The sequence below is a fragment of the Anser anser genome (genome assembly GCF_964211835.1).
Source record: "Anser anser genome assembly, chromosome: 1".
NCBI classification, from domain to species: domain Eukaryota; kingdom Metazoa; phylum Chordata; class Aves; order Anseriformes; family Anatidae; genus Anser; species Anser anser.
In genome coordinates this window covers 116,904,968-116,930,899 of record NC_139720.1, presented here as the reverse complement: position 1 = coordinate 116,930,899, position 25,932 = coordinate 116,904,968, and the positions used below count along the sequence as shown (strand labels likewise).

The following is a 25,932-nucleotide window of genomic DNA, read 5'->3' as shown; positions in this document are numbered from 1 at the left end:
GCTTGTCGTTATCTGGCAGCTTTTATCTGAAACTGTCCAAGCTGCTAGAATCATGTGGATTCTGAGTGGAAAATATTAACTAGATTCTGCTATTTGCAGAAGTATGAGGGTGACAGCTAAAAAAGCTCAGAACTTGGCACTACGAAACTGCAAAAAACAGGGATGAAGAGGGGAGTTTTACATTACATTGTATTATAGCTATTTTCCTGTTAAAAATTTAAAACTCCAGAAAGAGTTTTGTTTGTGTACCATGCTTCGCATGGGTTATGGAAACACTGTTATGTTCGTAATATTCACGTTGCATATCTTACTGCCTGGTTGTCGGTCTGTTCCCATTCTCTGACTACTGAGTGTCAGTATTTTTGTGATGAGTGGTGACAGGCTCTACCTAGGAGTAAAATTTCCTTTTACCTGTTAACAGTCATTATGGGAAGTTTCATATGAACGTGCAAGAACAAAACCAAAGATAAAACACATGTTCTTTTCCATGGACAGCTGTCAGCACTGAGAAACTGGTGAAAAATTGTGTCTGTGTATTTTGGCAAGTCATACTTTACCTGTGTTTTGGCAGAGTATTTGGGATCAATAAAGCGAGACCTCTGGTGTTAGCAGAAGCATTTGCTGCATTCTGCAGTGGCAGAGAGGAACGGGTTCATGCAGCCGTTCTCTGCGTGACAGGTGACAGTGCTTCACTTCCCAGAGGTCCTGGGATTGCAGGGGAAGGGCCAGTGTGCCCCGCAGCATTAGCGCCTGCTCCGCCACAAAGTCTTGGGGGCCAACTGGGGGAGCTGGCACGCTTTTTAGAAATTCATTAGCTCCCTCTCCAATATGTCATTGACAATAATAATTCCAAGGGTTTTGGTGGAAACAAGACATCATACACTGGCCCCTGGGGTACTGTATTTCTGCTCTTCCAGCAGCTAGGAGAGAAGCACAGCATTTGAGAAGCCACACTGCCTGCAAGGAGAGGACGGGGCAGCAGCATATCCTCCTGTATATGTGGCACATACGTCCATAACATATGAAGCCCCCAAAGTACAGAATGGACAGAAGACTCAGAAAATTTTCCAAAGTGAAAAAAAACTTTGCATCCATACCCGGTCAAGGTTCCCCTTCCAAAATGAAGCAAAGTTAAACTGCATGACATTCCTTTTGATGCCCCTTCTTTCTTTATCCTCTCTCCTCCTCTTCCCCCCAAGTCAAGCTTTTCTCTACAAAACTCTTTCTCAGCTGCTGATATATGGGTGCCAAAGCGTATCTGAGAGACTTCTAAAACTGTAAAATAAAATAACCTGATGCCATTAGTTTTAAATCAATGACACTGGGCCCAAACCTTCACTGAAAAAAAATTAGGGGTCTACAAATCAAAAATAACGTTGAAACTACAGATCTGGAAAATGCCTAGCTCAAGGATATGATCTTCTTCCAAATATTGTTATATTTAAAATGAAACAAATATTAACATTACAAACTGTACAGCATAGACAATTTGGCCCTGTTGTAAAATACATTTACATCACAAAAGAGTAGCTTCTTATACATATATGTACAAACAAAACAAGTGTTTAAGTTTTCATATATATGCTTTCTCACCAGATCCATGTATAATCATTTATATTTTTTATATAGTTTGCTTGATGTTCATGTTTTGCAGGGAATTGTGTTTTAACAAAATTCCAGTAATTAATCTCGCTGGCAAGAGTGACCAACAGTTAATCTGAGAAGCTATTGGATACTCTGAATGGAAAGCAAATCTTACACTGATCAAATGTGCATCTGGTAATAACAGCTGCAGCCACACATATAGAGAGAGAATATATTGCTCCATCAAAGCATTTAAAATTAGAAATGTTAAAAAAAAAAAAAACATGCTATTCTTAAAGAATGAGAAAGTATTCAAACAATTGTGAATGAACACATTTGACAAAATTAACCTACTTAAGAGGCAACTTAAACCCCAACTAGCTCTAGCACATGAATTCCTTGTTCATTTCATTGCAATCAAGGAAAATCTGACTTAAGGGAATTAAGGCATCTATGCAATGTTAATAATGTCAATGAGACTCAAATATGAAATGCAGCCAGATTGAGTCTTGTGTCTCTTGAAACCACAAAACCTTTGAGAATTATCTTCAAAATTTTCTCAAATCATCTGCTTAAGGTAAGGACTATAGAGATTAATTGCTCTCTGGTATCAATATTACACAAGCCAGTACACAGGCTCTCTTCAAACAGCTGCACTATCCCTAGAGAAGTTGGCAAATTAAGAATATTGACAGTAGCTGCACAGAAAGGCATATTTCTACATGTATGCGTGTGCATAGACCTTGAAGAACACGGTCTGTTCAGCAGGTGATTCTGGTGTGGACGTTCCCCATCTGTGACACAGGTCCTGTTGGAGAACTGGGGATGAGACGATTACACAAGGCCCATTTGTTTCTGCTTGGCTGATAAATAACTGAGTACATATGAAAAAGGTTAGCAAGGCCTTGCAGGACTCATGATCACAGGCTGGTTTCACAAGCGCTCCGCTGGCAGCACTGTCGGTGTCAGTGCATAAACTGGTCTATCCTGACAGATAAAGCTGATTTCAGAGTTGTCTGTTCCCAGCAGCATGCTAGGCCCACGTGCCACGGCAGTAGCTGGCATACTCACGGAGCAAACCAGACTGGGGATGCAATCCTGAAACCAAGCAGCTCGCTTGGTTTTATGGGCTTTGATGGAGCACTTGGGTTGTTAAATTTTTCATCTACATGCACGTGGCTGCCGCTGTTATTACCAGCTTGCTTGGTTTTCGTGCTGGCTCATCGCACAGCCACACTAACGTCAGAAGAGACAGTGTCACGAGTAAATTAAGGAAGAAAAACACCTCCTTCTAAATCCTCTGCGGGCAGCTTAAATCTCCTTCTAGGTTGTCAAAAAGTCTGCTAAACTGACAGAAGCGAGGGCAGAAAGCACAGCTGGGGAGGGAAGAGCTGCACCCGGCGAGGGGCACATGGCCATTTTCCTTAACGGGGTGTTCTCTCGTGGGGGTTTAGCCCATTTGCATCGAATCCCTGAAAGAAAAAAAAGAAGAAATAAAATGAGGTTTAAACGCAGCACTAAACATTCTATTTCGGAGCATTCACACGATTCGAGCGGCCGGCCGCCACAAGCGCCCGGTTTGAAAAGGCGCGCGCGGCTGAGCCGTTAATCCCCTCAGCTCCAGCCGCCCCTAACGACGGGCTAATGGGGCAAAGCCGCCGGGGCGGATTAGCTTTACCTCACAAACTCACACAGAGGCACCAAACCCACCGCGTTTCCAGCGGCCGCACGTAAGCGGCGCCCCTTCCCACGTCAGTTCCACACACACACACACACACACACCCGCCCCCATAACCGTTGCCTCAGTTTCCCTCCCGCGCGCGGGCGGCCGTTAACGGCCGCGGGCGCGCGCGCCACGGGGAGGGGAGGGGCGGCGCGTGTGGAGGGGGATCCCCCCCGGCCCCGCCGCCGTCCCCGTCCCCGCCGTCCCCGTCCCCGCCGCCGTGCCCGTGCCCGGCCGCGCCGCCTCGCCTCGCCCCCCGCTCCGGCGGCGGCCAATGGGAGCGCCGCGCACGTGACGAGCGCTCCCCGCGATGACCTCATCCCTGGTGTGGGATGACGTCAAATTCAAGATGGATGGAATCACGGCGGCGGCGGCGGCGGCGGCAGCGCGCGCGGGCGAGCCGTGAGCGGGGCCGCCGCGGGGGGCGAGCCGGGGGGGGCGGCGGAGCGGGTGAGTAACGGCCGCGTCTCGCGAGCCCCCGGCCCTCAGGGGGGCTTCGCCCGCGCCGCTCGGCTGCCCCCCACCCCCACGGTGTACCAGAGGCGTCTTTTCCTGACGTAACTCTGAGGTGTTTTTTTTTTTTTTTAATTTATTTATTTAATTATTTTTTTTCCCCTCCTCTCTTCTCCTTCCCCTTCCACCCAGCGGGCCGCGGAGCGCGCCTGCGCCGGTTACGAAACCCGTCGCCTTCTCCCTCGCGCACGCACCCGCCACATAGACCCGCCGCTCTTCCCCCCCCCCCCCACCGCCTTCGGCTGCGCGCATGCGCCGCGCCCGCTCTCCTCCTCCTCCCTCCGCCCCCCTGGCAGGCGAAGCGCGGAACTGCGCCTGCGCGGAGGGAGCGCGCGCGTCCCCGAGAAGGGAGGGCGCGCGCCTGCGCTCGGCGGCGGGAAGCCCCGCCCCTCCCCTGCGCGTGGCCGCGCCTGAGGGGGCGGTTGGCGGCCCCGAGGGGGGGAGAGGGGGCGGCCCCGTGAGGAGGCGTGAAGGGGAGGCGGGATGGAGGTGACCCTGCGGCGTTCCTGCGGCACATTTACCACACGCAGGTGTTAAACCAGGCGGGTGCTGCTTGCCTCAGCGCTCTCTGGTCACAGCGTGCCCTGAGGAGGGAGAAGTACCGTGTAGTGGAGAAGCACCCGTGCTGCCCACCGGTGAAACTACCGAAAGCACTGCAGGAACTACCCAGTTAGATCTGTCAGAGTTCTCCTTCAGTGCCCCTCAGATTTCATGTCCAAACTCTTACATCCCAGCCTGGATGTGGCTCACACAAAATACCAGAAACACTTCATCTAAAGCAGTCATTTTCATGAAGCAGAAACTCATCACATACTGAGCAAGCACTTCTCAGTAATTAAATAGCACTTGTTTAAAAACTATTCAGTTTTTGCCGTTGGAATTGCGGTAGGACTAAGAGCTAGGCAGGCTGTAGGTACAAGATTATGTTGGATCACATAATCTCAGTTTTTTTCAAGTACAGCAAAGTTCTCCATTCTTCTGTAGCAGGCATAGAGGGTGTGAGGTTCCCACAAAAAATCGTGGATTTGTGCTTGAATCTTAATTTCACGCTCCAAGCATAAATAGCAACTGAAAATAGCTGTTTTCAATGAAAATCATGATAGGATAGTAATAGTTGTTTGTTTTTTTAATAAGAGGTAGTGGAAATCTTCCAGGAAGTCTGAGTGTGACTTGTGATGCTAACTCTGCTTGTAGTTAATAGTTAAGAGACTGTGAATATTTTTATCCTTAGAACAATGTCAACGCAGAAACAGTTTCTTTTTAAACGCACTTTTATACAACCAATTTTTAATATCAAATCGGGAGTAGTAAGTCTGTTTTACAGGTAAAGCGGGTACTGCTCTATATTTGTATTGCCTGAGCACTGCCAATTATAGTCCTCTCTTCTGACTTTGCTCAAACTGACAAACCGACTGCCTTGACTAAAATTTTCCACCAGCCTTATGCTGATGTTCTTGGGGGGAAAGTTTTGAGCAAACCGTAGCAACTGTTTTTATAAAAACTGTTTGCAGAAAACAAATGATGTGGCCAGCTCTTGAGTGGATGAGGATCTCACATCCTTTTCTATGTGAAGCTTTTATTGCACTCGTGGTACAGAGTTGTTCTCTCAGAAGAACCTACTTACAGAAAATCCACCCAGTGTGGCTGGATCGTGAGCACTGGAAGAATTTACACGTACACGTTCTCAGTAGGGACTTGCAGGGAGATGTCACAGATGGAGTCTTCAGCTATGACGATGTGTGTCAGAGGAGGATTTATTGGGGGTTTCTCCAGCTGTGAGCTCCCCAGAGCCTGCTGGAGCTACAATCCCCCTGCAGATGAGAACTGAGTGGGTAACTGTGTCTCGTTTTCAGTGGTGGTCCTCCTCCGGTTTGATCACATTGAGCATTGCCTGTGATCCAAACTGGGATGAAAGTCATAATGACTCGGGTGCTTTTTTTAAACACGTACAGTAACTTATCCTTTAGTACGTATTAGCAATTTAACTTGATGTGTAAAGCAGCAATAGCTTGAAAGAAGTTCCAGGAGTCCCCTTTGCGCTGCATGTTTAATTGTACACAAAGACCATAAAGGAGACCACTTGCCCACGCTTTTCCTACTCTGTAGATCACCAGAAGCTGGCTGTCTCTTAAGACACGGGGTTTCTGAGCTCATCTTTTGTGTGTGTGTGATGCCAGAGAATACTGATGCTCAGAGAATCAAGCAGCTGGTGCTGTGATCATCTGCATAGTAATGGCCGACTAGGCTTTCCTTAGGGTTTGAGTGGACAACTTTACGGAAAGCCGTGAGCTGTCATGGGGTACTGAAGCTGTTTATTTTTGAACTTCAGTATCTGTCAAGCCGTTACTATTGAAAACATCAGGGAATTGCCATTTTTAGTTCTCAAGGTTCTGAAAATTGTTGTGTCTGCACAGCAGTGATAACTCTGGTATATAAACAAGCATGGCCTTACTGGGGAGAGGAAGGAGGAGCTGGGCAGAGGAAATGGGGCTGTAACCACCATAAAGCTCATACTGCACTCAGAGGTGCTGTGCTGTGAGTCACACACTACAATTGCAGCTGCTTCCAGCACTCATTAAAAGAAATTCTCAGCTTTAGAGCAAGTGAACTGCTTCGTAGTGAACGCTGCTACATTGAATGGTCAGAGATCCTCAGAAAAGGGGGAAAAAAAAGTCTTGAGGCTGCAAAATCCTATGTTGCAAAGGGAAGGATTGGAATAAGCAGTAGTTTAAAATAGACATTCTGTGCAGAGGGAGTCACTTTCCTCAAATATTTATACTGTAGGTTCAATATTATTTAATATGCTGGAAACTTTTTTTTTTTAGCAATAATATTTAAGACAGCAATTCTATTACATCTTTCATTTGGCAGTGAAATAAAACAACAACAAAAAAGCTGTTGTTGTTCACCAGCTACTTCAAGTGTTACACTGTTCTAGAATAGTGCAGGTATGTTTTATGAACAAAACAATAAAGAGCTGAACAACTTTTCTACCTTCCTAAACTCATTCTAACCCCCACACACATGCACACACTACCGTCAGCTCTAAAAATCTTGCATCCCATGAAAAGATAAAGTTTTAAAATCACTCAGTCCTGATTGTCAGCTTTTTTTTTGTCTTCCCCTCTGCTGTGCAAAATCTTCCATGCAATCTGTAATAAAACACCATTAAAAGTCCTTTGCCCAAATAATTTTAAAAATAGCTGTGTTGCAAAACTTGTCCTTTCAATGTAATTCATTTACAATCAAATTCCTTTCTTCAGGAAAGGAAGAATTTTTTTCCCTTTTTCCTCAGAGCACCAGTCTCCTTGTCCGTGGTTTATCGTACATCAGCACTTAGCAGCGTGAGTAACCTCTGGGTTGTGATTCATTCTCTGCTGTCCCCTCGCTAAGTTGGGGTTAGCTCAGGGGCACCTCTTGCTCCGGGGTCAGCTCATGTCCCCATCACCCCTGCCTCTCATTTCCTTCCAGCACCGTGGGGCTCGCGCGCAGGCAGGCACCGAGCCTGATGCCCCAATAGATTGGGAGCCGGGGGCGTAGCAGTAGCACTCACCAGGTAACGAACGTGAGAGCTGCTTCGGCTCCAGCTGATTGACTTCCTGGTCTGAATATGTTTGTGAGCATCTTTGGAGGGTGTTGCAGACCCCTAATAGTGTCCTTGTCCAGTCAATACACCTCACAGAAATCCTTTTAAAGTAAGTTAGGAAAGACGGGAGGAAAAGCAGCAGAATTACAGTGATTGCCAACCGCCGTTTGCTGCACCAAGGTCCGTCTGACCCAACCAAAAGGAATTTGTCTTGTGCCAGGACCTAAACCTGGGTGCAGCCCTTCAGCTATTGAGGTCAGCAGCCAAATTGCCCGCAAATTCAGCAAGAATAGGAGCAGCTCCTTTCTTGTGCGTTCTTTAGAGGCGTAAAGAAAAGCTACAGTGTTCTTGGTCACTAGTGCAAGTGGAGGAGGAGGTTTGCTTAATAAATGAATGAATACAGCTGAGACGCCCAGCTCCAAGCGCACGTGCACTTGAAGCTGAAGATCTTCCATGTGCTTCTCGTGACCTTGTAAGTCTCCTGCTTGACTCACGTCAAATTGCTGTTGCCTTCCCACTCTTACAGTGTCATCCTGTGTTGCCTTCCCAGTATCTGGCCCACAATTAGCGATGACTGAGTAGGCTTTTCTTTAGATCCCTCCAGGGGGTAGAAGACACCTGCGCTCCCCAAATCCTGAAAACTGCCGAGTTGCTCACTCGGCGAGTTTTTAGGTTCAGCCCACATTCCAGCTTTTATATAAGTTCTGTGTGTTTCAAATTAAGTACGTGACTTTTGCCCCCACCTCCTTTATTCTTGTGCAAACCTTAGCGTAAAAATTCTGTTGATAGGAAATCATCTTACATGGGTATAATTCACTTCTCTTCCCATCCAAAATACACTATGACTGTAAAAAACACCTTTATATTGATAGAAATATTCCCACAGTTAGGGTTTGTCATTTTCACTGTGCCAGCAAAATTAAAAGCAGAATGTAAATACAGTTTTATTGTGAATTGGGCCAGTTAAACAAAACAAGAGCGGCTCATGTAGCAAAGCAGGTGACTGGAGGATTATCCAACTTGCTAAGCATTATCTCAGCATTGCCAATAAAATAATAAACTCAGCACGCAGAAGGCGTGCAGCCATACACATCTGCCGTGCAGCTCCCCTCCAGTTTCGTGATTTCATCTGTCTCTTACCAAAAAGTCAAATGAAATATTTCTGGGGATAATTTGTCAAGTGTTTAAACTGTACATTCTGCCACTGGGTCTCTGGGGCTTGTCCCATCGGAGATTTTAATGGCAATGTTACAAAACTCAGAAGAATGAAAACCGAAGACTTCCTTAGGGAAAGGCATTTTAAAACTTCTTAGTCTCTTGATTTTTATTACAGCAATTTGGATGGTGAGTCACACACCTTTCGGTCGACGTATTGAGGCCAGGACAAATATTTTATCAAACCGTTTTTAGTGTGTTTTAATCTTCCAAGAAGGATGAGAGAAGCTGTCAGCCAGCGCGCGTTCCTGCCCTCTCCCTTACATCCAGTAGTTGTGCAATCCCCCCGTGAGCTGGGTCAGTTGTCTGCTCCGACGGGGAGCTCGTCCTTCCTTGCAGGGGGAGGAGGCACGCACTGATCCTTGCCCGAGGAGCAATCCCCGATTAGGCTGGACTGAGAGTGAGGTGAAACCGCAGCCCCTGCTGCTTGCTCCTGAACAGGGATGTGAAGGGCAAGCGGAGCTCTGTGGTGGTGGTCTGGGATTTTTGTAGTTTGCTGCGAGTCGGTAGGAGCTGTTCTGAGTGTCAGTTGGCAAAAGTGCGGGTATGGTCTGGATGTGGAAAATGGTTTTTAATTTCTAATAGAATTTCTGGTCTGCATCAGGATAACTGCTAGTTATCCTCTGTGGTGGAGGGCAGAAGAGACTGCACAGTGTTAGGGAATTTCTTCTTTTCCTGTCCTTAAATTTCTACTTCTGTATGCCTGTGGGTTAAATATTTGGGAATTAATGTACCGATTTCACACGTTAACAAATACATTACTCAGCTGACTTTATGCCCATCTTCATACCAGTAAGTCTCTCCTGCTGCTGACCTACTGGAAATGAAATGTATTTGTCATCCTGGAGAAAGTTTTCAGTGTTGTCTGCTGCGAAAAACACAGCGATAGCAGCTGAAATCGGTTTTGTAAAATCCAGAAAGACAAAATCCCCAAACCTGCAGCAGGAGATCACTCAAATATGTAGTTAGAAGAAGAGGCTAGAAGTTCAAACAACCTTGCTCTGCGGGTTCAAAGCTTTTCGTTCTGCGTCTGAGAAAAGGCATTAGGTAAGCCATGGTCAAGCTCAAATAATAGAATCCAGCATGGGATGCTCGAGCAGAGGTTTAAGCAGTGTAGGTTGCTTCTGCATCTGGACTCTTGATGGAGAAGGGGACTTTTTTCCCCTGGTGTCTGAAACGGCACGGGAACAACCAGAGCCATCAAAGCCTCTGCAGAGCGCTCACAGCTGAGCTCGTACAACTCGCCTGCGCTCACCTGGGAACCGCAGGAAGCCCCTGGTATTTCTCGGCTGGCTCCCACAGCCCGTGCTCCTCTGGGTTTTGGTGGGTTCCCCACCACCACGGTTACGTGTACATTTCCCTGTTAAAACCACCGTTAACCCCCCCCCTTGTTGCCTGTCTCCTCTGCGTGCACTCCTTCCTCTTTCCTTGCATTTTCTGGTTCTGACTGCAGTTTCTCTCAGCCCTGGCGCCTCCTTGCTGCAGCATCTCCTTACGGTGTTTCAGAGCACAGTCTTTGCCACTGCCACCCCCAACTCGCTATTAACATTTAGCTGACAGCTACGTGGTTATAATGGGTGTCAGCAGGCAGCATCGACATCTTATTTTAGTCGCTTATGTATATGCAAGTGTAAGCTGTTGCGTTTAAATTTCTCACAAGTCTGCCTGGTTCTCTTTGTAAAGTTTCAGCACTGGTGACTTCTTTGCTTCTGAAAGTGGCGTTTCTGATCGGCAAAGCTGATTGAGCGACTTGCTGACAAAGAATGAGTAGTTTCATGGCTTCTCTTGCGGCAGCTCTGAGGCATCTCACCTCTCGGTGAGCTGATTAATCTTCTAACCTTATAAAAGAGCAAGCATATAAAAGGCTGGGTTGTTTTTTCTTCTTTTTCCTGCTTCATGTTAGGGAGCTGAATCAACTTACTTGGAGGTCAAATGAGCAGCAGAGCTGGTAAAAGGAAGAGGAGGGTACCAGAGGGCTGGGAGCAGGAGGCAGGAGCGTGAGGGACAGAGGAAGAGAAGGGGATCTAACACTGCAAAGGCAGGTAGCTGCTGAAGATAATGAACTGCTGAGCCAAAGAGAAAGCTTTTTCATCCTTTACTTGTGAAGAGCTGTCATGAGTAGAGCCTTCCTTTTTGCAGAAAGTCATTTTGAAATAGTAGAGGTGTCTTTTTCTGTCCTTGTTCAAAATATATATATACAATAATAGTAATCTGGCCAAACGTGGTACCTCAGTCTCTGAAGCCTGATATTGGTAAGGGGCTGTTGAAGGCTGACAGCACAATTTCTTCCCAACCTCTCAAAGGAAGGCTGCAGGCACTTCTGCTGCACTTACCTCTGCTGGACCTGGAGTCTCACTGTCACTGTTCCTCCCGAGGACCTGCAGCTGCTGTAGCACGGACAGTGGGATATCTTCTGATGTGCTCCATTTCCTTGATGTCACCCCAGCATCAGGGAAGAAAATAGGAAATAGCTTTGTTTCCAGTCAGTAGTGAAGATGGCTGGGAAAAATGGTTGGAGAGAGTAGAAGCTGATTATCTGGAAGCTGACAGGAAAGGGCTTAGGCAAAATAATCTTCAGCTGAGGAATTATAATTCCTCAAAAACCTGGAATCAGATCTAGAGGCTGGCATAGTTCTGTTATCTGCACGATGCTAGGCATGCCATTTGTATCGGGGTTGAGTGCCAGCAGCCTTACATCAGCTTTAGTGGAAAATTGTTGTAAGGAGTTCTTGTCTTCCTAAAGCTGCTGCGCTGCCACAGTTTGCTGCCTCTTCAGTTATGCCAGAGCAATTGTTTCTGAGATTGTGCTTTACTGTGAGAACTGACCAACATTTGAAAAGAAATATTTGTTTTCTATTTATTGCCTAACCTGCTTTGTGATGCAGGCTGGCAAATATTTGTACTAGTGTGGTGATTTTACCCAGCTGGGAAGCTGAGCTCCACCACGGCTGCTCTCTCACTCCCCCGCCTCAAAGGAAAAGGGGGAGAAAATATGATGGAAAGAGCTCAAGGGTTGAGATAAGGACAGGGAGATCCCTCAACAATTATCGTCACAGGCAAAACAGACTCAGCACAGGGAGATTACTGTAATTTATTGCCTATCACTAGCAGACTAGAATAGTGAGAAAGTAAAAGCACACTAAAAACACCTTCCATCCATCCACCGTCTTTTACGTCCTCCCCCCAAGCAGTGCAGGGGATCCGGGAATGGTGGCTGGGGTCAGTCCCTGGTGCTTCGTCTCCGCCGCTCCCTCACGGTCACTCTGCCCCTGCTCCACGCGGGGTCCCTCCCACGGGATGCCGTCCTTCCCGAACTGAGCCTGCGGGGGCTGCCCACAGGCAGCAGCTCTTCCAGCACTGCTCCCACACGGCTCCGTACCACGGGGTCCATCCATCCCCCAGGAGCAAACTGCTCCAGCACGGGTCCCCCACGGGCGGCAGCTCCCCCCAGACCCCCTGCTCCTGCGTGGGCTCCTCTCCACGGGCTGCAGCTCCGGCCCGGGGCCTGCTCCTGCGGGGGCTCTCCATGGGCCGCAGCCTCCTCCAGGCCACATCCACCTGCTCCACGTGGGCTCCTCCACGGGCTGCAGCGTGGAGATCTGCTCCGTGTGGGACCCATGGGCTGCAGGGGGACAGCCTGCTCCACCGGGGGCCTCTCCACAGGCCGCAGGGGAACTGCTGCTGCCTGCCTGGAGCACCTCCTGCCCTCCTGCTGCACTCACCTGGGGGGCTGCAGGGCTGGTTCCCTCACATATTCTCACTTCTCTCTCCCAGCTGCTGTTTCATGGTTTTTTTTCCCTTCTTTAACTCTACTCTCCCAGAGGCCCACCCAGCATCGCTCCCTGGCTGGGCTCTGGCCAGCAGCAGGTCCCTTTTGGAGCCGGCTGGAGCTGGCTCTGCTCTGACATGGGGCAGCTGCTGGGCTCTGCTCACAGAGGCCACCCCTTCAACCCCCTGCTATCAAAACCTTGCCACATAAACCCAAGACAACTAGCACAGCTGCAGGAGGTGTGAACTGTGGTGTGCAGATAGGATGAACCAAAGAGAGCAGGAATGATTTGGATCAACTTTATTACTGAGAAGTGTTCATGCAGTGAAATTTTAACACAGTGTACATTTACACCAGTAATCTTTGTGGGATTTTTTTTGGTTTATTTTTAAATCTGTCTTAAGGCTTTCTGGTGGTCCGTGTAAATGTGTTGAAATGGTTCTGCATGACCAGTTCTGTTTTTGTTTTTTAATGCATCATATAACTTGTTTTATTTCTGACTGTTGCGTTTAAAGGCTGTTAAGCTGAAAGTCAAGCACTTGAATTGGGAAAGTCCGGGATTAAAGCTGCCTTTGCAGGATTAATTTGGTCCCTTGCTAGTTGTGGATGTTGCAGCCTTGGTTACTATTAAAGTGACAGAGTTACATTACACCAGAGCTCTGCCTCCTTCAGTGCACAGAAGCTGTGTTTTGAGAATGAAACGGAGGATTGTACTAGCATGATTACCTCTGTCTTGTGTAATGTAATAAATTTAAGGTGTTCTACGAATAAAAAGGAGAATGCAGAAAAAAAAAATGGGAGACTGTTGGATTCTGCTTGAGATGTGTCAATTTTACACCCATCTGTACTAATAGCATTACTGTGTTACGATGAACAAATGAACACACAGTAATTGCACGTTTATTTTGCACGTGTCTTACAGAAGACACAGGGCCAGGGCAAAGCAGATTAAAATGAAAGATTTGAAAATATTTCAAAACACTTGACTGTCTCCTACCCAAAGTGTCCTTGAAGTATGGGTTGAGCAGCAACTTCCAGTGGGTGTCTCTACAGTGATGCTTTTGGTTCAAGTTTGCTTCCTAAATACATCGTTGATTTATCTCCATACACCATGCTGCAGCTTGCATCACCGATGAATCACTTGAGTATGTAAACTCAATTTCTTTAAGGTGAAACTAAAGGAAAAGATGCATTCCTGGAGCGCACGTCCTAACAACGCTGCAAGTGTTAATGAGTGCGCAGACCTGGAGACTGGACCGTCAGACTCCACCACTTCAAATGGCAGAGGTGTCCAGAAAGTAGCTGATGCTCCAGACACTACTTTTACATAAAACATAGAAAGCAGAACAAAACAGATAGGTTTCTCACATTCATAGAAGCCTAACAGTTCTGCTTTTTTAGAGGGAGGTGTGGGGGAATTGAGGATAAATGACTGTGTGTGAAGCAACACTGCAAGGCACTGAGACTCTCAGTTAAGAGAGACCTGGTGAGGAAACAGAATTCTGCTGCTGCTATTGCCGTGATGCTGTTAATTCATTCGGTAGTCTCAGATGTACAAGTGGTAGCTCAGCCCTGTGGTATGACCAGTGCTCTGAGACACTGTATCCCACACCTTTGAAGTCATCTCAGTAATACCAATTTAGACTTTGATCACCTCATCTTTCTAGCCACCGGTTGTAAGATTTCCCATTCCTTTTTATTAATTACAGGGTTATGATTTCTTACTTTTTTGATACATTTTTTAGCTTTGCTTGTAAGTTGATGAACAGTGAAACCTTTGTGTTATAGTAGCATACACCATATATAAATATCTTCAAAATAGTTTCTTAAATCAGCTGCAAAAAGAATAGAACTGCTTTTAACAGACACGTCGTTGACTTGTTTGTTCTATGTCGCCATAGAGGAAGATAGTGTAAAATTCATACTTACAGGTTAATGAGCTTATAAGAGTGTCCATGACAACAAAATAAAATTGGATATAGCTGATTTTTTGGTGTGTGAGTGCATGTGCACAAACACATAAATTCCAATCCATACTGCAGAAGTGGTTTGCTTAAACTAACTTAAAACCTGATTCTCTTCTCTTATTAAGGTCTAACCAGGAGCAGTCAGTTGAGTTACGGAGACATCCTGCGCTACAGAGCAGGCTCTGTTTGAAGCATATGCAACAGGGGGATTTCAGCACTGCAGTTTGATTTGTGCTTATTGTACTCTTGGATGCATCTGGGGTTAACTGTTCCTCAAGTATATAGGTTGTGGGCAGAAACTGCTTTTATGCTAATAAATAAGGTGGGGCGTTCAGTTCACTGATAATTTTTAAGCTAGAACAAAGCACTGCTGGGATACTTCAAGTAAAATCATGACATTTCCAAGAAACCAGATCGTGACAGAGCAGTTTAAGAAGTCATACATGTATCATAGCTAGAAGGGTATGTTAACAACACTCACTAAATATAAGCGAACATGATGAATTAATCTAGATTACAGACAATAATCCTGCTTCTTTCTCCCTCCCCAGTATTATTGTCCTTTCCAGCCTATTAAAAATAACAACAAAAACCCTTTAATTTGCTCAGTCAGCAGGCGACTGTCAGGGTTGTTTAACTTCAGAAGGTGACTTGGCATAATTAGGCCTTAGGTATCTGTCCTCATTTCAGCTGGGACAGAGTTAATTTTCTTCATAGCTGCAAGTACGGTGCTGTGTTTTGGACTTACAATGAAATTAGGGGCGATAACATGCCAATGTTTTAGCTGTAGCAGAGCAGCGCTTGCACAGAGCCAAGGACTTTTCAGATCGTCATGCTGCCCTGCCAGCGAGGAGGCTGGTGGTGCGTCAGGACCTGGGAGGGGACACAGCCAGGACAGGTGACCCAGGCTGGCCAGAGGGATGTCCCACACCACAGGCGTCGTGCTCAGCAATAAAACCGGGTTGTTGGCTGAGGCAGGGGGGGCTGCTGCTGGCTGGGGACTGGCTGGGCATCAGCCAGCTTGTGCTGAGCTGTTTTGTTGTGCATCGCGTGCTTTTTGCCTTTCTTTTCTTCCTCCGTTCTTCTGTTTGTCCATTCTTTCATTCTTTCTTCCATTCTTCCTTTTGTTCTTTCATTCTTCCCTTTGTTCTTTCCCTCTCTCATTCTTTCCTCCTTTCGTTCATTCATTTGTTCTTATTAAACTGTCTCAACCCGCAAGTTCTTGCACTTTTACTTTTTTCGGTTCTCCCCCATCTCTCCGCGGGGGAGGGAGCGAGTGTCTGTGAGGTACCTAGCTGCCTGCTGGGTTAAACCACAACAGTATCTGATTCAGAAGTTCATCACTGCAATTGCCAAGGTAGATCTTCATAAAGCTAAAGCTGAGAAAAAGATGAGCAAGTGAAACAATTAAATGGCATTCCTTGACGTGGACGGCTACACTGCAGGTAGAGAATACAGCCCCATCACACCCCTCTAATTAGTTAAATGTAATAATCTGTGTAAGATCATTGTACGATCAACTATTAAGGTATGTTTGAAAGTGTTCTTTAACATGAGTTGGTTCTTCTCGTGCCTGTGCATCTGCTGGGGCTAACAGTATTAATTGCCATACCTGTCCTCCAAACTAGCTGTTTTCTTCAGCAGTATTGATGGTCTTTTTGAGCCTGTTTATAAAGAGCAGCGAGTTTAGGTGTGTTTACATTATCTCTAAGAACTGTTTGCATAAAGCAACCTGCAACTTTTTTCTTGTTCTCTTTCAGAAACATCCGAATCATGGAGGGGCTCTTGCATTACATAAATCCGGCACATGCCATTTCACTTCTAAGCGCACTGAATGAGGAGCGTCTAAAGGGACAGCTGTGTGATGTTGTTCTTATAGTAGGAGACCAGAAATTTCGAGCTCATAAAAATGTTCTGGCTGCCAGCAGTGAGTACTTCCAGACTCTGTTCACAAATAAGGAGAATGAGTCTCAGTCGGTGTTTCAGCTCGACTTTTGTGAACCAGATGCTTTTGATAATGTGTTAAACTACATTTATTCCTCATCCTTGTTCATTGAGAAAGGCAGTCTGGCAGCTGTGCAAGAACTGGGCTACAGCCTTGGAATATCCTTTCTTACAAACATTGTTTCTAAGAGCCCTCAAGCTCCTTTTCCAGCGTGCCCCATTAAGAAGATACTGTATCAAGACGAAGAGGAAAGTAGTTCTCAGAAGAGAAGTGTCATTGTCTGTCAGAACAGAAGTGAAGCACAAGGGAAGAGTATAAATCAAACACAGCATGATTTAAGCCATACTTCTAAACCTTTACCCTCTGTTGCTGTCAAAACTAGCGTTAGACCACAAGCAGCAAAACCAACTGAAACCCTTCACAATTTATCACTCACTGAAAGGAGATGGCTGAAAGACAACCCTGTGAGCTATACCAAGCTTCATGAAACTTCTGGAACTGTAGAGGATCAGAGCAGATGTGGTTTGGTGAAAAGGAACACAGTACTGCCTCAAAAGCCCTTAGCAGAGAAAGAAATCGCAAGCGATGAACCTGGAAGCAGTGGCCAGCTTTTGAGAGGAAAGGCTGCAGAGATGTCATTAAAGAGGCCGCGTCCACCAGTCTTATCTCTGCGTGGCTCATCAGAATCTACGTTTTTGTTGCGAGAAGCAGGAAAAGGAAATGGTCAAGGTGAAGATAGGAATTTGCTATACTACTCAAAGTTAGGACTGGTAATCCCGTCTAGTGGATCTGGTCCTGAAAACCAAAGTATTGACCGAAGTGGGCCACTTGTAAAAAGTCTCCTTCGAAGGTCACTGTCCATGGACAGTCAGGTTCCTATTTATTCACCTTCTGTTGACCTAAAACCTTCACAGGTATCATCCTCCTCCTCACCAGGAACTAATGATTCCCAGAAGACATTTAATGTTGCATCTCAGAAGTCATGTTTGAAGGAGTCATCAGAGAAGTTAGTCTTAGATGAAAAGCCACAGGTAATGCACCCACATCGCCTTAGGTCTTTCAGTGCCTCTCAGTCAACCGATAGGGAGGTGGCTTCCCCTCTCACAGAGGTGCGAATAAAAACTGAACCTAGCAGTCCACTTTCAGATCCTTCTGAAATAATTAGAGTTACAGTGGGCGACGCATCAGTGTCTACGAATAAAGACTTTGCTTTCAAAACCGAGGATGATCATAAGGAGCCAAGTAGACTTCCAGCAAAGAGGAGATTTCAAGCGGATAGAAGGCTGCCGTTTAAGAAACTGAAGGTGAATGAGCAAGGTTCTCCTGAGTCAGAAGAAAACTTTGAGGAAGGCTCAAGCCCTACGCACCTTGATGCTGATTTTGCTGATTCCGACGTCAGTAAAGATGAATACAGTGAGATGGAAGAAGCAAGACCAAATAAAAAATTTAAATGCAAGCACTGCCTTAAAATTTTCAGATCAACAGCGGGTCTTCACCGTCACGTTAACATGTATCATAATCCAGAGAAGCCCTATGCTTGTGACATATGCCACAAGAGATTTCACACCAATTTCAAAGTGTGGACGCACTGCCAGACACAGCATGGAATCGTGAAGAATCCCTCGCCAGCTTCCAGCTCGCATGCTGTTTTGGATGAAAAATTCCAAAGAAAACTGATCGATATAGTGAGAGAGAGGGAAATTAAGAAAGCTCTAATAGTTAAACTAAGACGTGGCAAGCAAGGTTTTCAGGGACAGTCTGCTTCACAAGCACAACAAGTCATCAAAAGGAATTTAAGATCGAGAACCAAAGGAGCATATATTTGTGTCTACTGTGGGAAGGCTTACCGTTTCCTCTCTCAATTCAAACAGCACATAAAAATGCATCCAGGGGAAAAACCAATTGGAGGAAATAAGGCTCCCAAGCAGAAAGACCACATTCACATTGAAAGTCCAGTAGAAAACAAAGAAATTTATCAGTGCCGTCTCTGTAATGCTAAGCTGTCTTCGCTTATCGAGCAGGGGAATCATGAGCGACTCTGTAGAAACGCTACTGTCTGTCCTTACTGCAGCCTTAGATTTTCTTCTCCGGAGCTGAAGCACGAGCACGAAAGCAAGTGTGAATACAAGAAGCTCACTTGTCTCGAGTGCATGCGCACCTTTAAGTCGTCCTTCAGTATTTGGCGTCATCAAGTGGAAGTCCACAATCAGAACACCATGGCTCCCGCAGAGAACTTTTCTTTACCTATCCTGGATCACAATGGAGAAATAACGAGCTCGTCGAGATTGCCTCCCCAGCCAGAGTCTAATAAAGTGAACAATTTTGCTGCAAAGGAGGATGGAGTATTCAGTGACTCGTCAGAACAGATCAACTTTGACTCTGAAGACTCCTCGTGCCTGCCTGAAGACTTAAGTGTTTCCAAGCAGTTTAAAATCCAAATCAAGGAGGAGCCTGCAGATGACGTAGAGGAAGAGGTCACTGAAACGAGCAGAGAACAGAAGGAAGTGGTCTCCAACAAAGACGCCGGCCTGTGGCCCTGTGAGAAGTGCGGGAAGATTTTCACTGTGCGCAAGCAGCTGGAGCGTCACCAAGAGCTCCTGTGCTCCGTGAAGCCGTTCATTTGCCATGTGTGCAACAAGGCCTTCCGAACCAATTTCCGGCTGTGGAGTCACTTCCAGTCCCATATGTCCCAGGCTACAGAGGAGTCCTCGAATAAGGAGCCTGAGATATGCCCACCCGCTAATTCCCCGTCACCGCCACCTTTACCTCCGCCCCCACCGCTGCCCAAAATCCAGCCTTTGGAGCCCGATAGTCCGACAGGCTTGTCCGAAAGCTCCGCTACTACTGAGAAATTATTTGTCCCGCAGGAGTCAGACACGCTCTTCTATCACGCTCCACCGCTCTCGGCTATCACATTCAAAAGACAATACATGTGTAAACTCTGTCACAGGACTTTCAAGACAGCTTTTAGTCTTTGGAGCCATGAACAGACACACAATTAGCTTTAACAGATACCTTAAAGAGCTGGCTCAGTGGAGGCTATTTTCAGGATCTCGGACGTATGCCATATAAACCAGAAAACGAAGAGGATCAAAGCAACGATGACAGAAGATTGGGAATTTGTGATGCTGCTTGGATTTGAAGATTAAGGTAAACTAACTTTGTTAGTAGATAGCAAGCCGAGTAATTTAAAATACTGTGGTCTGGGATCTAATAGCAACAGAATAATTTTGATTTCATTTAACACTGAAATGCGATCGCATCTGGATTGTATGCATGGATCTTCATCCTGTGATGTTGGTGTGCGCGTGTGTATTATATATAAAGTTATATATTAAATGAAAGAGCAACAACAATGTGGATTCTAACTGTGAGTTTATAGTAGTGAAATACTGTAACCAACTTCACTGAGTTTATTTTATTTTTTTTGCTTTTTTCTTTTAAAGAAACCAACACACAAGCTCCATATAAATAGCTGCCATGCACTTGCAGTTAGGGAGGAAGTGGATGGAGTGTCTTGCTGTATTGACTTAGGTCTTAGAGATCTTTAGCAATAACAAATAAACCTCAAGTTTCAGTAATCCTGGTATTATTGGATACGAATGTTTGATATTTTAAGGGAAGATAGAATTGTTTGTTGTTATATGGAACTTGTACAAATTAAAATAGAATCTAAAATCAGCAATATTATTACTGAGATTTTATATAAAAACAGCAGCAAGCCTGCTTTCAGCCATTTAATTATAAGTTTCTAAGAAAAATTGGGGGAGGGGGTACATCGCTTTATATAATGTCCCAAAGAATAATTTACTATAGATATTTCGGTAGCTAAAGTCGTATTAACAACCATTATAACTCAAATGGTACTGTTTATAACATGAAGTAAGATTGAATAGATGTCAGACAAGTTTCAAAATTTTGTTTCCACTGTTTGTACAACTGTTTGTAATTCTAACTACAAAGGAATGTATGACTATTAAATCAAAACAAGAGAGCTCGTTAAGGGATAGAAGAATAGTTGTGTTCCTACACACAGTAATAAGCTTGGCCATAAGTACAAAGATATGTTTTAACAAAAACGAAAAATGTAAATATTTATATAGACACCTGTATAAATGAAGAAGTATGTATTTGAGATTCGTATTAAGCGTGCATATCCAGCTCAAAGCAGAGGAGAAGACATCACACTACAATCACTGTATTTTAGGAGTACAATGCATAGAATATTTCTTTCTGCCGCTTTCTATCATTTGTGGTACTGTGTTGCAGTTTTCTAATTTGTTAAAAATCATGGGTGTAATGGGCTGCAGATACTTCGTGTGGTTCCATTATTTTACCGCAAATCACAACTGGAGCATTTAGCGTAAGCAGGATCGTAGAAGCTATAGCACGGGTCCAAAATTACTCTGCAAGTAAAGGAAATACTTACCCAGAAGTAGTGGTAAATTAACAGGGAGAAAATTTTCCGCCAGAATTTAAACTTAATGGAGTGGTGCTGGATTAAAGCGAGCAGCAAGGATGTAAGAAACTCAGACAGTGTTTATGGCCCTGACCGACGACCCTGGGAGGCTGGGAGATGGGGACCGCACCGCACACTACCTAGCCAGAGCCCACCCGTGTCCACGGAGAGCAGCAGGAGTCCGGTGCCGATGTCACCGGGAGCAGCAGCGAGGCTTTAATCCTCTCTGGTTCTAATCACTCACTTGTTTCAGCATCCCAAACTCAAAACAAATTGCACACTGATCCCAGGATCTGAGGATGAACATCCTCGGTTAGGCACGCACAGGGAGAGGATTTTTCTCCCAAGTGTGCCGCTGTTAGTTTTTTTCCTAACGGAATTTTTTAGTGTTTTTCCTGCAATTTAAGTTTAAAAGTGTTGGCTCAGTATGGACCACTGACTTAGTTCAGCTACCAAAAAAGGTAACGCTATTTTCAAGCCTCTTCTTTCATTTTTTTGATGAAAATCTAAAATTGTTACTATACATTGTAGTAGTAACATTTTGTCCTTTTTGTTCGCTTCCAAGCAAACTGCATCTGAGTGTGGTTATGTTAAACTGTAAGAATATCAATTTTTTTACATGAAATTGCAATTAGAACAAGATTCTTACATACTTGGTGAAATAAAAAATGTCACTATCAGATAAGACTAAATTTCCTTCTCACAAGAATTATTTATTAAAAAAATAAATAAAATGCTTAATACACTTAACCTGATTTAACAAAATGAGGAAGACAAAGACTTGCTAAATACGCTTTAAATGTATTTGAGAAGTCTGTGCATAGAAAATATAAACATGTCAACTGGTACCTAAGTTTTCACCAATGATTCTTCTTAACATAAACTTATGATACTTTATATCCAACCTTTTAAAAATCAGTGTGCTTTCGAAAGGAAAGTGGCAACTAGTTCATCAACGTTACAGTCATCTACCTTCCAACTGGGATTCTGCTGTATGGTATGATGATAAATACGACTCATTTAAAATCAAAAGCTCATACAATGTCTTTCAAGAAACCTTGACCTTCTTCCTAGTACACTATGTATTATATTTAACAAACAAACAGAAATATTTCTGGTCTAAATAGCCTCCTTCTAAGCTTTTCTGCAGAATTTTTTAAGTTTTGTTTTTAACTTTGAGCGTGTTCTGTGTTTTGTTTTTTTAAATTCTGTTCCTGCTTAGTAAAGGAATTCAGGATCTCTGAAGTTTAAATATGAGATGTTTATATAGTAGTTCTGGTTTTCTATTAGCTTTTTATACAGTATCTTTAAAAGCCCTTGATAGAAGTGTTTATTTTGGAGGATACGGAATAAATATGCTTCCACTTATATAACTTTAATATATGTTTTAAAAGTTAAATTATGGAAAAAAAAATGTTAGTTGCTTGTTTATAAATAAAGGTCTTCTGAAGAGTGTCTAGCTTGGCCACAGCCAAAATAAAAGGCAAATTTATTGACACAAAAACCTGTCCTCATCATATTTTGTTTAATTTTGTAACTGTGTACTGAAGTGATGCAAAGTTAGAGCTCTTGTTAAATACAAAAGAGTTTTTTTCCTTCTTAAAATTTGTGACAGGAATGTGCAGATGTTTTAATATATAGATTAGAATCTTTAATTCTTTCTTTTGGGATTATTTTTATAAACTGTCCAATAAATCTCAGCAAACTGAACTGCTTCAGTGGAAGTCCAGTGAAAACTTCCATTGCATTTAAGAGGAGCAGGGTTGAACCATGAAATGTATTTTGTTTTGGGACTTCTCTTCCTTTCAGGCACTATGTTGGCAAAGGTCTAAGCATATGGTTAAGTTCCATGGAGATCAGTCTTAACTTTTTTCAAAATACATGCTTAAGTTTTTTGATATTTTGGGACCATGATCACCCACTGAAAGTGAGAAATGGCAGAAAAAATACTTATGGATATAGTATTTAAGTTCTAGAACCAAAAGTTAGAATGCATTTTCCTCTACATAAATACTGCATGCGCACCTAAAGTTTCCACAGTTTTACAAAAACAAAGGACATCAACCAGTAATAATTTACGTGGACTTGTGTAAGGCCTTTGATATGATCCCCCACAACATTCTTGCCACCTAGTTGAAGGGATACGGGTTTGGTGGACGGACTGTTAGATGGAGAGAGAATTGGCTGTAGGGCCACGTCCAAAGGGTTTTAGTCCAACAGCTCAATGTCCAAGTGTAAACCAGCAACAAGGGGTGTCCCTCAGGGGTCTGTGCTGGGACCAATACTATTGAATATCTTAATCAGTGACATGGACAGTGGGATTAAGTTTGCGGATGACACGAAGGTACTCAGCTTGTGCATTGATAGACCAGAGGGAAGGGATGCCATCCAGAGGGACCTTGGCAGGCTTGAGGTGTGCGCCCCCTCATGAAGTTCAAGAAGGCCAAGAGCGAGGACTGGGTGATGTATGGACTGAGAGCAGCCCTGCAGAGGACTTAGGGATACTGGTGTATGAAAAACTGGATTTGAGCCAGCAATGTGTGCTTGCAGCCCAGAAAACCAACTGTACTGTGGGCTGCATCAAAAGCAGGGTGGCCAGCAGGGCGAGGGAGGTGATTCTGCCCCTCTGCTCTGCTCTTGTGTGACCCCACCTGGAGCACTGCATTCAGCTCTGGGGCCCCAGCACAAGAAGGATATGGAACTTACTAGAGTCCAGAGGAGGGCCACAGAGATGCTCAGAGGGCTGCAGCACCTCTCCTGTGAAAACAGGCTGAGGGAGGTGGGGTTGTTCAGCCTGGAGAAGGCTCTGGGGAGACCTTACAGCGGCCTTCCAGTGCCTAAAGGGGGCCTGCAGGAAAGCTGGGGAGGGACTCTGTGTCAGGGAGTACAGTGACATGGAAAGAGGGAAAGGTTTTAAACTAAAAGAGGGTAGGTTTAGATTAGATACCAGGAAGAAATTCTTCTCTGTGAGAGTGATGAGGCACAGGCACAGGCTGCCCAGAGAAGCTGTGGGTGCCCCATTCCTGGAGGTGCTCAAGGCCAGGCTGGATGGGGCTTTGGGCAGCCTGGTCTGGTGGGAGGTGTCCCTGCCCATGGCAGGGGATCGGATCCAGGTGGCCTTTCAGGTCCCTTCCAACACAAACCATTCTATGATGCTATGATAATACTGTCTCTACTTCATGTATATATATTTTTTTTTCCGTAAGGGGGAATGAAACACCCCGACAGTTAAATGAGCAGATAACCTGCTGAAGCAGTGGGTGACACTAGAGTTTGTCTTACGACCTTCAGAATGGAAATGTAGCCTTATCTGTGAACCAAAACACACAGCCATGAGACTTGTTCCTGCATTTCCTATTTAGGCAAGCATTCTAGTGGCATCCAGTAGATATTTTTTTTTGGTGGTGGTGGTTGGTTTTTTTGTTTGTTTGTTTTTATCCCCCAAGTAGGATGTGCGGGTTTGGTCTGAAGCTACATGTACTCTGTTTTTGTTCCAAGCTTCCAGTGGTAAAACTAGAAGTTCCTCACATGGGACAAGGACAGACTATGCCTAACTTCTTGGCACTAACAGTGAGGGTGCAAATATCTGGCATGAGCCTGTAATCTGGCATGTGCCTATACTGTTCAATAAAATTGTTTACATTTTCCTACCAGAAGATTTAGATAAAAATCAAAGTAAGGTTAGCTTTTTTTAACGTTGCTGTTAATGAATCAGTGTTAATTTTTTTTTTTTTTGGTTGAACACAGCCTGATAGTATTTTTTAATGTCATTGATTCTTGTTTATTTAAAATGACTTGTGAAAAATTGTACTATAAGTGTTGTACATAAGGGGACACTATCAAGAGAAAGGTTGTATACTGTAAAAGTGCTTATCTGTATTAACAATACTTGATATGAATAAAATCAATTTCGAAACATGAATTGACTTATAACACTTGAGCTGCTTTGGCATGAAAATGCCTACTAAAGGCATCCTCAGTTGTTTCAAGGATGCCTGTAAATTGTATCTGAATTCTGTGGGCTGAGCTTATTTTTCATTTTGCTTTTTCTCTGACTGTTCCAGAATAAAGGACTTGATCTGTTTTTCATTTTTTGATTTTTCAATGATACACAGTACCTTTTAAAGATACAAGCTTCCCACTACTGCAGCAGCATGTTCAATTAAAACATGTATGTAAAAGCAGAAATAAAAAAAAAAACTTTTTGCAAAATAACTTCGCAAAATATGTACAAAGTACTCATTTTAAAGCTTCTTCTTGACAGTGTCCCTTTTTAAAAAACAGGCAAATGGAATCACTTGTAGTATTTGGGTGCAGGGGAACAGTTTCCTACAGTTTCTACAAGCTGGAATTATCCAATATATTTGCTATAGAATTTTCCAATTGGTTACATGAAATCACTTGTCATTTTAAAGCATTATAGAGATAAGACAAATGAAGCCGGTTTTATAATCCTGTATACCTTACAGTCATTGTATATCAATTCAATACACCAGTGCTGAATTTTAATTAAGAATGGGTTTTTACTTTTTTTAGGACTGAGACTTAATAGCTTAGGGTAACTTTTTTCTTTAATGTAATGTAAATCCATTGCTGCTTTGTACAACTTTTTCTACTGTGTGTTTTCTTTACTTAGATCTTGACTAAGAAATGTTGGCGTCCAATAAACTTACACTTTGTTTCTTTTGAATTATTGTGTTTTATACTGGATCCTCTTGGCAAATTGAGATGTTATTGTACATACCATTGTGCCTGTGGGACTGGAATTTTGTTTACAAAAAGACTTCTTTTGATCTAGTTGTTGAATGCAAATGACAGTTTTTACTTTACTAAAATAATGACTTTTCATTTGATTTAGTAAGCGTCTCAGCAAACTTTTTGCTGGAAAACACAAGAAAACTTAACTGCTGTAGAAAATTTGATGAAAACTTGAGCTGTGCCCAAATTCTGCTTCCTCTGCAATCAATGATTAAAACAGAACTTTGTGGAAGCAAGGTTACATTGACTGAGTATCTCTTTCATCTAAAACTGGATTGAACCAGATGTTTGAAAATACACCGTCAGGAACGGTTATGGTATTTTGCAGTGCTCTCATCAAAAGCCGTTTTGCAGCATGTATTTCCATCTCCAAAAGCCTGTGGGTGAGAATGCAGTCTCTGTATTCTCATGAT

The 25,932-nt window shown here is 44.1% G+C and overlaps 1 protein-coding gene and 1 long non-coding RNA gene across 4 annotated transcripts; one reads left to right on the top strand and one right to left on the bottom strand.

The window, feature by feature from the left end:
• Positions 1-1,420: 1,420 nt before the first annotated feature.
• Positions 1,421-12,337, bottom strand: LOC310890743. The gene is made up of 3 exons (XR_014577292.1): positions 10,955-12,337; positions 4,015-10,459; positions 1,421-3,056 (listed from the first exon to the last, which is right to left on the bottom strand). It is a non-coding gene; the product is annotated as an uncharacterized lncRNA (long non-coding RNA).
• On the top strand, positions 3,622-25,451 carry ZBTB21 (zinc finger and BTB domain containing 21). Of its 3 annotated transcripts, none has more exons than XM_083819307.1 (2): positions 3,622-3,757; positions 16,118-25,451. In XM_083819307.1, exon 2 carries the CDS (start codon positions 16,131-16,133, stop codon positions 19,302-19,304), a length of 3,174 nt encoding a protein of 1,057 aa, XP_083675433.1. In that variant the 5' UTR covers positions 3,622-3,757; positions 16,118-16,130; the 3' UTR covers positions 19,305-25,451. The 3 variants fall into 3 exon arrangements, with proteins under 3 accessions (XP_083675433.1, XP_083675435.1, XP_083675434.1); XM_083819309.1 differs by lacking the exon at positions 3,622-3,757 and adding an exon at positions 3,857-3,875; XM_083819308.1 differs by lacking the exon at positions 3,622-3,757 and adding an exon at positions 15,287-15,802.
• Positions 25,452-25,932: the final 481 nt, after the last annotated feature.

What these genes read in the sequence shown, in the direction of transcription:
- ZBTB21 (XM_083819307.1), top strand. Translation starts at nt 16,131, where the DNA reads ATGGAGGGGCTCTTGCATTACATAAATCCGGCACATGCCATTTCACTT.